This window comes from Phasianus colchicus, chromosome 5 (genome assembly GCF_987193195.1).
Source record: "Phasianus colchicus chromosome 5, bPhaCol1.hap1.1, whole genome shotgun sequence".
Taxonomy (NCBI): Eukaryota; Metazoa; Chordata; class Aves; order Galliformes; family Phasianidae; genus Phasianus; species Phasianus colchicus.
This window is the reverse complement of record NC_143440.1, coordinates 26,177,707-26,190,614: the sequence shown is the minus strand read 5'-3', so window position 1 is coordinate 26,190,614 and position 12,908 is coordinate 26,177,707. Positions and strand designations below refer to the sequence as shown.

The 12,908-nt window shown below is 42.5% G+C and overlaps 2 protein-coding genes across 3 annotated transcripts; both read right to left on the bottom strand.

The window, feature by feature from the left end:
- Nucleotides 1-227: 227 nt before the first annotated feature.
- On the bottom strand, nucleotides 228-4,323 carry LOC116229212 (acyl-coenzyme A thioesterase 1-like). The gene is made up of 3 exons (XM_031593542.2): nucleotides 3,364-4,323; nucleotides 2,717-2,919; nucleotides 228-1,432 (listed from the first exon to the last, which is right to left on the bottom strand). The coding sequence occupies exons 1-3, from the start codon at nucleotides 3,815-3,817 to the stop codon at nucleotides 830-832; spliced, it is 1,260 nt and encodes a 419-aa protein (XP_031449402.1). The 5' UTR covers nucleotides 3,818-4,323; the 3' UTR covers nucleotides 228-829.
- A 438-nt stretch (nucleotides 4,324-4,761) lies between these two features.
- Nucleotides 4,762-12,569, bottom strand: JMJD7 (jumonji domain containing 7). 2 transcript variants are annotated; one of them, XM_090141009.1, is made up of 8 exons: nucleotides 12,254-12,334; nucleotides 11,803-11,956; nucleotides 10,971-11,224; nucleotides 10,165-10,221; nucleotides 9,540-9,635; nucleotides 8,197-8,273; nucleotides 7,059-7,218; nucleotides 4,762-5,398 (listed from the first exon to the last, which is right to left on the bottom strand). In XM_090141009.1, exons 2-8 carry the CDS (start codon nucleotides 11,943-11,945, stop codon nucleotides 5,310-5,312), a joined length of 876 nt encoding a protein of 291 aa, XP_089997135.1. In that variant the 5' UTR covers nucleotides 11,946-11,956; nucleotides 12,254-12,334; the 3' UTR covers nucleotides 4,762-5,309. The 2 variants fall into 2 exon arrangements, with proteins under 2 accessions (XP_089997135.1, XP_031449401.2); XM_031593541.2 differs by lacking the exon at nucleotides 12,254-12,334 and adding an exon at nucleotides 12,366-12,569 and having other exon boundaries at nucleotides 4,765-5,398.
- Between the last annotated feature and the right edge of the window lie 339 nt (nucleotides 12,570-12,908).

Sequence of the window (12,908 nt, the reverse complement as noted above, 5' to 3'; positions counted from 1 at the left end):
CAGGTACTTAACACACCTCCATCACTCCCATCTTGAGCAGAGTGCAAAGTACTTCACAAATTTTCCCCCTCCTCTTAGTAGTAAGAGGTTAACAACTGCATAGGAACTCTTCAGCTAAGCAAAGAGACAGCTTGTGACTACACTAGGATCACTGCCTGTGTATTTACAGGCATTAAGACAGGCAAAGCCTTCGTTCAGGTAATTTCAAGTAAACCGTGCATACACACAGACATATTTTATTTATTGAGTAGTGCAGTGCAAACTTCAGTCTGACATTAGCATATCTGAAACCAGCAGAAGATACCACCAGTGTAACCTCAATAAGATTTATTTCTTCTGGTTTTTGAAGTATCGGAAACAAATGTTACTGCTGCACTTCAGAATAAATCAGAAGAGCGCCTCTTCACTCAGCGGGGATCTGAAATGTAGCACCATTTTTCCATAAAAATGTGAGCAAATAATATACCAAGAGGAAAGGTAAGTGCATGTACTGATACACTATTCCAAAAAGCCACTGTTTGTATCTAGGTTAATTAAAGGTGTAATACAATTAAATGGCAGTCTCTCCTTTAAGATTATTTTCTGCTGCAAGCAGAGAGGGACAGAGACTGAAGGCAAAGCCAGCTCAGTACAAATGCAACCTGCATGTCACCATGCAGGGTCTTCTCCAGCACACAGGCACATCAGATGGTGTCAGTCTACGCTGCACCTGGGGGCAAGATAGTACTCAAAAACTCAAAAATGGGAAATTACTCAGGAAGATTTTGGCCCTAATACAGTAAGAAATGAAATACTAATCCTGCTGCCCCTGCTGATGGCAATATCTCTACTACAGATTGCTCTTAGGAATGTCTGAGTTCATCAGGTGTTTCCAGAAAAAGGCCTGTATCCTTTGCCAGGCATCTTCTTGTGCTCTGGCATGCTCCCTCCACTGCCCTCCCCACTGCACAAACACCCCAAGCACTTTGTGGATTGAAGACTGGCACAGAGGCAGGTATGGTGGCTCCAAAAGGTGTCCTGCTCCAGAATAGGAGCAAAACTCCACCTTCTGTCCACACTGATGAAGGCGCTGAACAGCATCCCGGCAGTAAAGGTCACTTTTCCAGTTCTTGTCATCCAGCCCTGACAGGAAGAGGAACTTAGCCAAGGACTTCTCCACAGGAATGCGACTATCCCAAGTCGCTGGGTCTCTGTGATCATCGAGGATATCTGAAAAATCTACAAGACCAGACTCCTCACTGGTCTTAATTCTCCCCAAGTCATATGGGTGGGCAGGAATAGTGAAGCCATCTCCCCTTAGGGGAATGAAAGAATTAAAGCCACTTCCAGATATGCTGACAGCTGCCTTGATGCCAGGTAGAAACGTGGCCATGGAAAGGGCTAGATCAGCTCCTTTAGACAAGCCCAAAACACCAATCCCAGCATCTTTCACCTGAAAGACAGTTATGAAACAGCCATTATCAACTATTCATATCCTGGGCTGGCATAACATCTCTCCTTTTGCTTCTTTAAAAACTCCTATTTTTTTTTTACCCCTTCCTTTTCTCTGTTTGGGTACTATCAATCCCTTATTGATTCCCTCATAAGAGCAACTATGAATTCTACAGCTCCTCAATATTTCCTCTCCTGTAACACATTTTCTTCCTGGTTAACTCCATAGACAAAGCCTCTTTGCTTCTTCAGCATCCTGGCTTGATACTTCTTCTCAGTGCTGTAATTTTACTGCTCTTGCCTCCAGAAACTCGTCGTAGTCTTCTCTCTTTAGGCCCCCTGTAGAAAAACACTCTTCCATAGGTTTACTTGTTTAGATTGTCTTTCTTGACATTGGTTTTTAAAACTCTGCTACAGCTGACCTATTAACTTCTGTACATCTTGGAACACATAAAGTTCATTATGCTTGAGGCTGAGTAAATTCAACAACTGTTTAAATGAATTTAATTATAGTGAAGGCTCTTCACAACAGATTCACCTTGTAATGTGCCCTGGTCCTGTAAGATACTCTGGAAGTTTCACAGCTCTATGAGGAACAACACAAACAGCAAGGTTGAATTTTGCTCTCAAAACTGACTAAATCCCTGGTATCCAAGTGCTAGCAAACAACAATTTTGTTAAATGAACACCACATTAATTAGCATTCCATTCAAAGCTTAAATTATACTTCTCTTAGTTTCTTTTACTTTAAGTATAATGATATATTGCTATGAAAGTATTTTTCTTATTCCAGGTACTTACTCAAATATAACCCCAGCATTTAAAAACAAGGCATAGTCTCTCATGCTGCAACTTCAAGAGATTCTGTTGTTACAGAGTTCTATTACTGCCCTGTGAAACTTTGTCAGAATAAAAAATCTGTATGTCAGAAATAGTGGAAAAAGTCAATGGATTTTTTTCTCTTCTAAAATCTTGTAAAAAAATAAGATCATCTGCCTAAGCAGCACTAGTCCAGGAACTGTTTTGATGTAAATCTTATACAAATACTGGTTTGCATAACAACATTCCACAGATGGCCATAAGGTGCTCTGCAAAGCAGTTATCCAACTATTTGCTGTTGGATACTGAGGCACATTCTTTTCCATTTAAGATCATACTGTCTTTCAGACATGCTGTCTCCCTCTTCACCTCAGAAACTCAGCTACATTCAGTGATGTACAGCATTTCACACTAAGAAATTAGAAAATAGTTTACAATAGGAAGAGTACCATAATTTGTCTCCTACCTGCTGCTGCTTTTGCAAAAAGTCTATAGCCTCCTGAAAATAATCCAGTTCAAGAATTTCTGGCATAGCAGGCAGATCTTCAAAGGCCATGTAAGCCAGAGCTAGAGTCACAAAGCCTCTGCTAGCCAGAAGACTTGCTCTGTATTCAACAAGTCCTCCTCCAGATCCATACAAATCGATAAGACCAGGGAATGGTCCAGGTCCTGCAATGAAAGCAATATATATGTATGTATATATATATGTATATAGACTCAGAGAAACGTTTCTAGAGCTGTCCTTCCAGTAGCAACCACTCAAAATCAGAACAGCAGATATCAAAAGGAAATCATCCTCTGAAGCTTTACATGTCAGTTCTCAGGCACACACACAATCAGTGTCACTGACAAGTACTGTTTCCTTAAGGATATATCATTGCAAGTCTCCTCTATGGATTATCTCAAACATTTCTATGAGCAGCACAGAGTATGGAATCTGACTTCCAGATTGTCTCTCCACTGACCAGTTCTCTGCTATTTATGAAGCTGAATTCACCCTAGTGCCTAGTTCCCTAGCTGAGGGAACCATTAACAGGGGCTTACTCTGGCTTGCTGAGTGTATCCAGGGGCCATAGGGAACACACAGAAAACCAGAACGAGATTAAAACTCACCAGGAGGGAGGAAGAGAGTTGCTTTAAGCCGGCCTTCTCTGACTGAAATCCTCTTCACTCCCTCTCCTAAAAAGCACCGCTCATGGGTGCATTTTCCCAGCAACCGGCTCATGTCCCCGTGGCCCTCATATACTTCCAAGTGTACACAGAAAGGGGTCAGGACGTTCCTCTTTGCCAGCCGCTTATATGGTGTTTTGGACCGCAGAGACCACAGCAATCCCATGGGCTCCACTCCAGAATAGCTGCCCCCCAGCGCTGGGCAGTGGGTCAGATCAAGCTCCCCACTGCCATCAGCCCTGTAGTGAGCGTGGGCTTGGAAGAGCTCCCCACCCTCATCCAGAAGGCAGGCTCTGAGCGTGACCCTCTGCTGCGGCAGGAGTCCTGTCACACGGATCTGAACGGGGTCGTCGAACAGACACCTGGGAGAAGGCAGAACGGTCACCTGCACCGCCATCGGGCTCCGTGGGAGGGGAGAGGAGCCTGCTGCTTTTTGGCAAGACTCAGGCTGTGTGAAATGAGACTGTCGGGAGCCTGCGGCTTCCCAGGCTTAAAATCTCTGCCAAAGTCCAGATGGAAGCACAGCGACAGCTTCCTCCAGTCAGCAAGCAAGGACTGCTGGGAGATGTAGTTCAGAGTATGCTCAGCTCCAAACACATCGTCTCAGATGTCCTGCATAAACTGACCTGCAGGGACAGAAGTTGTCACATCCTCCTGTGGCACGCATTTTAGTTCAGGATATATAAAGATTAAACTAGTAACCCTGAATCTCAAATGGCAAAAAAAGACAATCACATTGTCTTGTGCCAGCTGCCTTTGTAAACTGTTTTTTTTCTTCACAGCAGTCAATCTTCTCTAAAGGGTATCTGTATTTTCCTGACTAACACGTGTAAAATAAATTTCCTATGTTTTTAATGAATCTTTGAAGACTGGCTGATAAATACCAACCTCCACCAATCCTAAACAACATTATTACATTTTTGCAATATCTGTCTATTTAATAGCCTTGCATTCCTGCCCTGCAGGTCTCAGACGTAGTGAGCAGTCCCATGTTGTTCAGTGGACATACAGGGCAGAATTAAGGCTATAGGAACAAGTTCCTGGCTAACACAACTTGACTGTGTTAGGCTGGTGATAAAAAACGTCCCAGTCAGCTCCCCACAAACTGCTAAACCATGTCCAATCACAAGCCCACAAGTGATATCCAGATTTACTGCAGACATGGCAAAAGGAACTCTAAAACCACCAGGGTATAAGAGAATGAAGCTGCATTTAAATATGAAGGTAAAACAAAATCAAAATAGGTAACAAAAAACATGGATTAACAGGGACAGCTGCCACCACTGTCTTTTCCATATCCTTCTAGATGATCATATGCATCACACTGTTTGAAAGATGTCAGAATTAGTACCAATGTAAGCTTTTAAACTGACCTTTTATTGCAGAAGTTGTAATTTCTCACCATCAGAACACCACAGCCATTGAACTTAATGAAACACAACCAGACGGTCCTTTAGCCTTAGGTGAATAGATGTGTTTGGACGATGCAGCCTGTTGCACCGGGATGGCAGAGCAGATCCTTTCTTGTCCATTTGGCTTGTTAGGAAAACAATCTGTAGATCTGAATGAATGTCATGGTTTCTGTTTAGGGATTTCCAAAACCCAGATTCCTTCCCTTCAAATTTTATTTTGCTCGCCATCACCAATGCAATATGCAAAGATCTAAAAATTCTGATGTCAAATCTTCTACTTACAAGCCAGAAAACCTGGCCAAATGACCCGAGACTCTGAAATCAAGCAAAATAGCCATGATTTGTCCAACAGATGTTGTTGAGGATAATTCAGTGCTTAGCTCTTTTCACTTGTATCATGCTCCAACTCCAGTCACAGACGCTGATGACTGCATCACGCAAGAGAGAAAGACTGCAAGTTCCAGTGTTCCACCTCTGTTATAACACTTTCACAGCTTTTGTAAGACAATCTAGCAGTTGATAATAGCTGTACTTTAGGTCATATTCCATGTCATACCAATAATTCACTGAGGAGAAGAAAAAAAAAAAGGCATTCGTAAAGCTGTAATGTAATGATTTGCAAGCATGTTTACAGACAGTTTTAGACAGCTCAGCTAGTAGAGGTTTTCCATTCTTAGTGACCAAACTTTGAAATGAGCACAACTGTGACTACAGCCAAACATAAGGTAAGCAAACATTTGAGTTCTTTAGCAGCACTGCCAATGCAACTCTGTCTTAACCAAACTAACTCCTCTTCAGACTCTATACTGGGAATTCCTTGGAGCAAAATTAGGCAAACTCTATATGAACACAACGTGTCTGCTTCTATTTAGACCAAAACCAGCAAACACACTGCAAAGTTGAATATCTAGTAGAAACTTTTCCTTTTCTGAGTGTGTAACAGATGGCAAACTCACCATTACTTTAGAATGGTCATTAATGAGACAGTACTATAATTCTGTATCTCATTTTAAATTTGGTGTAATGTCTGCTAAAAAAAAATTAAACAATAAACCAAGCAGTATAATACTGTACCAATGGTTCTTGGAGAAGAATATACACTAGTTTCAGACACTCACTGGACCAAATCCAGACAACATTGATTTTCAAAGCGTATACAGACTGCAGTGCAGTTAAATGTCAACAGGCCAAATAAACACGGCAACCCTTAAGTATTTGTTAGACAGGAAAAAAAAGAGTGGCCAGAGGCTTTCAGCTGGAAACAACTCTACTTTTTCTAAGCAGTCTTCAAGGATTGATTCAGCAGTACTGGGGAAAACAACTGGAATTACTACTTTACAGGTATCTTGTCTTTTTATCACGGTATCATTGATGCTAAAAAAAAAAAATGGCTTCTAATATTTGCACTGTAGCACAAATACTAATGTTGTTATTCACAACACTTTATTTACTTTGTCTGGGCAGGCAGAATTACTCTAAGCAAAGGATAGTAAAAAGGCTTCTGCAAACCTGGCAAAATTTATAGGACATAATGATAATGCTTCATACTAGCTCCCACCCATTCCCACTCCTCCACTCACAATGCTTGAAATTCTCAAACATTCTTGGGAAAGAAGGAAAAAGAAAAAAACAGAGAGATGAAGAAACATCTTATAAAGAAAGAGAAGACAGGACTTTTGATAAGCACAGGGGAACAGTAAAACAAGCATGAACTCACTAGCAAGGTAGAGACAGAGTCAGAGCAATTCTAGTTCACATAACCATGGAGCAGCTTTCATGTTGTGTCTACACCCACACCTAAAACTCATACACTTTCTGATTCCCTTTTCTTCCTCCAAAGCATTTTTGTTGATGTGCTGATGTCACTTATTACATGCAGGTTCTTTCTGTGAATGTAAATTTGCACTTAGCATACTGGGCAACTCCGCTCTATATCATAAACAAAAACTGAATGAGCTTTCATACTTATGATATAACAAAGACTTTTTTTTCAGCCACATCCCTAACTGTTGTTGACAATTCCAAAGATTATAACCTAAACAGACTGCAAGAAGATAAGTCTCTAGGCAGAGAACAGAATCAGCTTCTTTTGAGTTGTTATTTCTTCCTGAAGGGAGGCAGATGATTTTGTAGGGACCTTTGGTACCGGTTACATTTTGCTATGCTATATCCACCTGCACACCCAGCACAGTTCAAAAATATATCTGGAAATGCTATTTATTTTACCTGCTATACAGCCATGTGATTGCTGAACATGGTGGAACCAGAGAGAAGGGAGGTATAACATCTCACCAGCTTTCACTGTACACTGCAAAGGTTTTGCCTGAGCATACTCTGGATATTGTTCCAGATTCGGGTTCAACGGGTCCAGAGGGATCCAGGGCACCTAAAAGCAAGAGTATGTATATGGCAATAACCCCGGCAAGCATTTCCAGCAAGATTTCAGAAAAACAACTGACAGCTAAACTTGCTAGTTATGCAACAGGTATTTTGCCTAGAAAAACATGACGTGTTGCTCGCTTTCCACATTCAACTGGGAATAGGTCAAGGATGCAAAAATCTGCCTCTTTCAGTGAAGTATTTCTCATTATGGAAAAGCTGCTAAATGTCAGATATCAAATTTAAACCATGTGGCATAACTTTCAAAATGCCTTAGAAATTTTAGGAATTCCTTCTCTTCTTAAAGTTTCTCATCTACTTTGATTCGTGACAGCTAAACACCCCCCTTCCTGCTTGCACATCCCTGTCGCCTGCATTAATTTCTTCTATGCCCAACAGTTACAAACCCAAGCACCTCACCTCACTGAATTACAAGAAAGTTTCTGTGAGTTTCTAGGAGCACAACTCTGGAAACAGACAGAACACCCCAGCTCGAGTTCAGCTGTAGCATCAGCACATAGCACAAGTAAAAAGAGAGAGGATGCTGACTATTTGTAAAGTGCCTCCAGATTCATACTTTCTAATCAAACACATATCACTACAAACTAAGAAACCACAATCTATTCACTGCGACATATATGTATTATTGCACTGGGTGATAGTGCTTTAAAGCAAAACCAATTTCTTTGCTGTTGATTCATTAAAAAGTCCTTTACTGGAACTATATCAGTTTGGTATAAGCCAGACAAAATGTGACATCAATGGTTTCAGGAGTGTGTGTGTATTTTTGGAGGAGTGTGTGTGTGTATTTTTCCCCTTGGAAACCAGATATCCTTTGTAAATAATAAAATACAAGTGAAAAATCTGGTTACTCCTTTAAACAATGAAGAATTTCTAAATACCTATCAAAAACCTCACTTAGCTCAGCAGTGTCCAAACCTAGCTTTACTTTACAAACTGACTGTGTTCTTTGTATCATTTTTACCTTATCTGCAGTCTTCTCATCCACAATTTCAAATGAGCCATCTTCTGATACTTTGTAAGTTGCTGCCTGATAGAGCTCTGGAATCACAGAATGAATTAAATGGCACAAGTAAGAGTTGTACTCAGAGATACTAATAGAAGGGCACATCACACACTCAATTAAGACAAAAGACAGCATTCTATTTTCTGTTTTCTTCTTAGATCAGTCTAGCAAGATAGCCATCACCAGAGTTGTTCACATCTTGTGGTTAGTCTCTCACTTTTCATTTTATCCTAAAGGAGTTCTTACCTGCTTCAGACAGTGCAAACTGCTTTGCTTCCACTGCTTATGGCTCTTCCAACTCCTCAGGGAGTTAGAAAAAGACTGTTCAAAAAGACAGTCATTCTTTTCCTATACACTACCAAATGTAAGCATCACCTCTCCTCAGTTCTTTAACAGTAACTTTTTTTACAAGGTATGAATCATATGACAACGTTGTAAACAAAATAAAAGCAGTATAATCACAATGGCAGAGCCACTCTAGTACCTAAGCAGAATTGTATAAATGCCATATGGCATTATACATTCAGCTAATCTGGATATTTGAAAAATCAAGCAATGGGGGGAAAAAATTTCAATAGGCACAGAGTGAAGCTGTCTACAGACTTTTGCAACAAAACAACTTACTGTGTACTCAAGAAAACAAGTAAAGAGAGAAAACAGGGGAAGCAAAGTAACGTTGCCTTAAGAGTCTCTTTTTTCATTTCCCTAGTTTTCAAGGATTCTGTTAGTAACTTAAATATTTCACTAAACTACAACTTGCTTTTCAGTTTCCTGGCTTTTTTCTAGAGACAAAAAAAAGATCAGGCAGAATTCAAAGCTGTTAAACACCAAAGATGATGGCGTGCTAAATACTGACAAGATATAGGACACAAATATTTTGAAGCTGAAGAGACTGCCATGAGTGTCATAGAATCACAGAATCATAGAATGGCTTGGCTTGGAAGGAACCTCAAGAATCATCAAGCTCCAACCCCCTGCTGCATGCAGGGCCTCCAGTCTCTGTATCTAAAGGAGACCAGGCTGCCCAGGGCCCCATCCAACCTGACCTTGAACACCTCCACAGATGAGGTATCCACAACCTCTCTGAGCAGTGTCAATGAACCTATATAGGACACAGAAACCTGACCTCAGAGTAATGTTTGTCTTACAAAACCACCTGCTGCACGCAATAGGAGATTTCTGTACACACTGGAAAGAACAACACTGCATAAGCAGGTTCTCTCTGCTTTCATTTTTATGTCTTTCACTATGTAAATCTCCCCTTCCAGACTTAAGACATATGTACATAGCAAATTTAGTACCGTATGGAATGAAGGGACGGTCACTTGGTGGATGCAGTAGAAACCGTTTCTCTCCAGATATCACACAGTACAAGTTCTCATAATGATCTTTATGTACTAAGATTGAGGAGAAAAAAAAGGAGATGTGGAGAGAGAGAAAAAAAATCAGTGCTCTTTCCTTCTCTACATAAGAAACAATAGTAAAATGACAGTGCAAGTTTCTCATTATCAGGTTGCTTCCTCTTTTGTGTGGCAATTGGGAGTGGAAATCAACAATATAATGTTGTAGCAAATGTACTCAACCAAGAACATTCCAAACTCCTTTATCAGTAACGCACAACATAGGTCACAAAAACCTATGTGGGATAATATCACATGAACTGGTGCAGAAAGATCTGACTGGATTTATATCTAAAACTCATCACTGACAGGACAGAAATCATCAGTGCTTTGCCTGATGCAAGATCAGAAGATGCACCCAGAAACATAGCAGCAAAAGACTGCAGGAGAAAGAATGCAAAAATATGTGTTAAAGTAGAACTGCCCTCTCAAACATGTTGTTGTACTGTGTCGCTAGCTCAAACCAAGCCCACTTAATCCTGTGGTGAAAGCACAAAAAAGACTGACAGTACCATACAATACCTACAAGATGTCACAGCAGCTGATTCCCCGAGCCAGAAATTCACAGCATCAGGCTTCTTCCCTATATGGTTAGGGAACAGAGAAACATTCTCAACAAGAAAGCAAGTTGAAGTGTCATGTTGACAAGCATTTTATGTTATTTTCTGCCAACTTGGTTTATTTCTGTCCTTCAGCTTCCTTCCTAACTACAACAGTTTCCATTGCATACAGCATTCTGCAAACACAGAATCACAGTCTCATAGAATGGTTTGGGTTGGAAGGGACCTCAAGGATCATTAAGCTCCAACCCCCCAGCTGCACCAACCTTTCTACACAAGAAGCTGCTGTAGTGCCCATCAAACTTCATGCATTACTATCTCGCACCAAACTCATGGTTACAGTCCTTCATTTTCCCATCCTGAAGCCCTGAGATTTAGTTCACGATAAACTGCAGTAACAGGAAAAGAGGAAAAGACACGTGCAATTGTGAAGAAGGGGGGTTGTGTGTTCACTCATTTGTTAGGCACGAATTTGTGTCCAAACATACTCTAAATCAGAAAAAATTCCACAATATTGAAAGAAGTGCTGCACAGTACCCTCACTGCGTTTTTTGATGATGCCAATAAAGTGAGATGCTGATTTTGGAGTAATCCAAACCCAAAACTAGGATTACACTAAGATTATTTTACCACTTCAACTTTCGGAGGGGATGAACTCAGGAAGTTCTGTGGCAACCAGCAACAGAACAATTGTTCCACATGTACGCAGCATGATTGTTTTAAAGCTTAATACAGCATATGTTAATCAGCATAGGAGAAACAGAAAGTTTACCAAGTGCCTCACTCATCCATGGTATATCAGGCTGCACATCGCAGATCAGTTCAGGGAACTCCTCAGTAAGATTTGAACACTGCTTCTGCACATAGAATACATTGGGAGAGGTCACTTTCTTCTCTACAATGTCCAAAAAGTCCATGAAAGGCATTTGGCGCTCCTCTGGCATGACAAAACGGTTGTGGAACACTGCATCTGCATAACCATTTGGTGTTACTGCCACGCTCACTACCTTGCGGCCCACTACCTCCCTGTAAAATAAATCAGAAGTTTATAGCCAGACCTTAATTCACTCCTATGGATACTATTTACTTGAACAACTCATTCCACGAACAGCAGAAGAAACCTGACCTTTCACGGATGGGTCTCTGGACAAGATTTTCTACTGCCTAATGAGGATGCTGACAGCCTGTTCTAACCGCTCTCTGCAGTCAGGGCATGAGGAATATCTCCTGCCTCTCTGAATTCTCCCTGCCAACAAAGAGGCTCCCTGGTCCTCAGCAGAGGCAGAAGGAAGGCCCCTTCAATTATTCTGTTCATGAGTCATGCCAAGACGCAGCTGGTCACACGCAGGTCGCTCTGCCTCGGTTTTGATTAACGCAGCGCAGTTACAATCCCGCCCTTCCTACTCAATCTGAGCTGATGGGGGCACTGTGTTTGTACGATGAAAATTATTGAGTTTCAAATGTCGTGGCGAGACGAAGAGTGAATGCTGCTTTCATACAGACCCGCAGAGGACACTGGGAAAACCGATCAACAGAAGCGAGTGCACAAAAGGCCTTTCACAAGGCAAAGTCGCGCTGGGTCACACCCAGAAGCCCTCCCATACCTGAGGTACGCCAAGGTCCATTTGTGCAGCGCTGGCCAGTGGCCAATGGCATTCCGGATGATGCAGGGTTTATTTGGGCTCACCCACTCTCGATAGAACTCCAGGGGGGATGGAGGCCTATCGAGATACGGAACAGACTCCATCCACCCCAGCTCTGTCCAAGCAAAAGAGAAGCAGTTTTAGTCTGTCAGAACGCTAACTAGCTTCCAACTCCCAGCCACCAAAAGCGAGCAGCACAGCAGCTCTGTTTAAAGGCACGGATTTGGATGCAGAGTGCCGGGCGGCTCCCGCACACAGGGCTGCGGCCCACGAGGGCTGCACCGCGTGGCAAGCCGAAGTGTGCTACAGCAGCCAGCATTGCAGATACCGCAAAACAACAACAACAAAAAAAAACAAACAGGTTTTCAGAAGACAGATCAGTGCTTTGTTACTTTGTGCAAAGGAAAGTCACCTAGAAATGGCCCCCCTCAGCCATTTCAGGCCGTCCCGCCCGCCCCGCGGCCGCCCGCCCCCTTCCCTCCGGATTCCCCGCGGCCGCTCTGCCGGCCCGGCCGCGCGCTCACCGCGGGCCTCACGCGGGAAGGCGGCCAGGCAGCTCCGCACCGCCCGCAGCGCCGCGCCCTCCGCCATGCCGCGCCGCCTCACGATACGGCGCCGCCTGCCAGGCCCCGCCCCCGGCCCGGGCGGCGGGGAGAAGCAGCGGCCCCCCCCCAGCGCCACCCCGGCAGGGCGGTGCTGCCCCCCAGCAGGCACAGCTGTACCAAATGACCACGTTTTTATTGAAACAGTTCTAAGACACGGAGTACAAATGAATACAGAGTTAAAAACAGCTGCCGCACAGGGCGCTTCACAGTGGGGGAAAAATAAAAAAAAAATAATAAAAAAAAAAGCAAATGGTTTTTATTTCTACAAATTCAGAAAAACGACATTTAAACGGATTATTTCACTTAGAGGGAGAAGTATAAAAACATTTATAAATAAATCAAGAGAATATAATTTATTTTTTCCCCCCTATTTTAAACAGGTGAAGGGCAGTGTTGACCTGACCTCCAGAGAGTTGTCAGGTGCCCACACGACATGCAGAGAGGACATGGCTTATTCCTAGA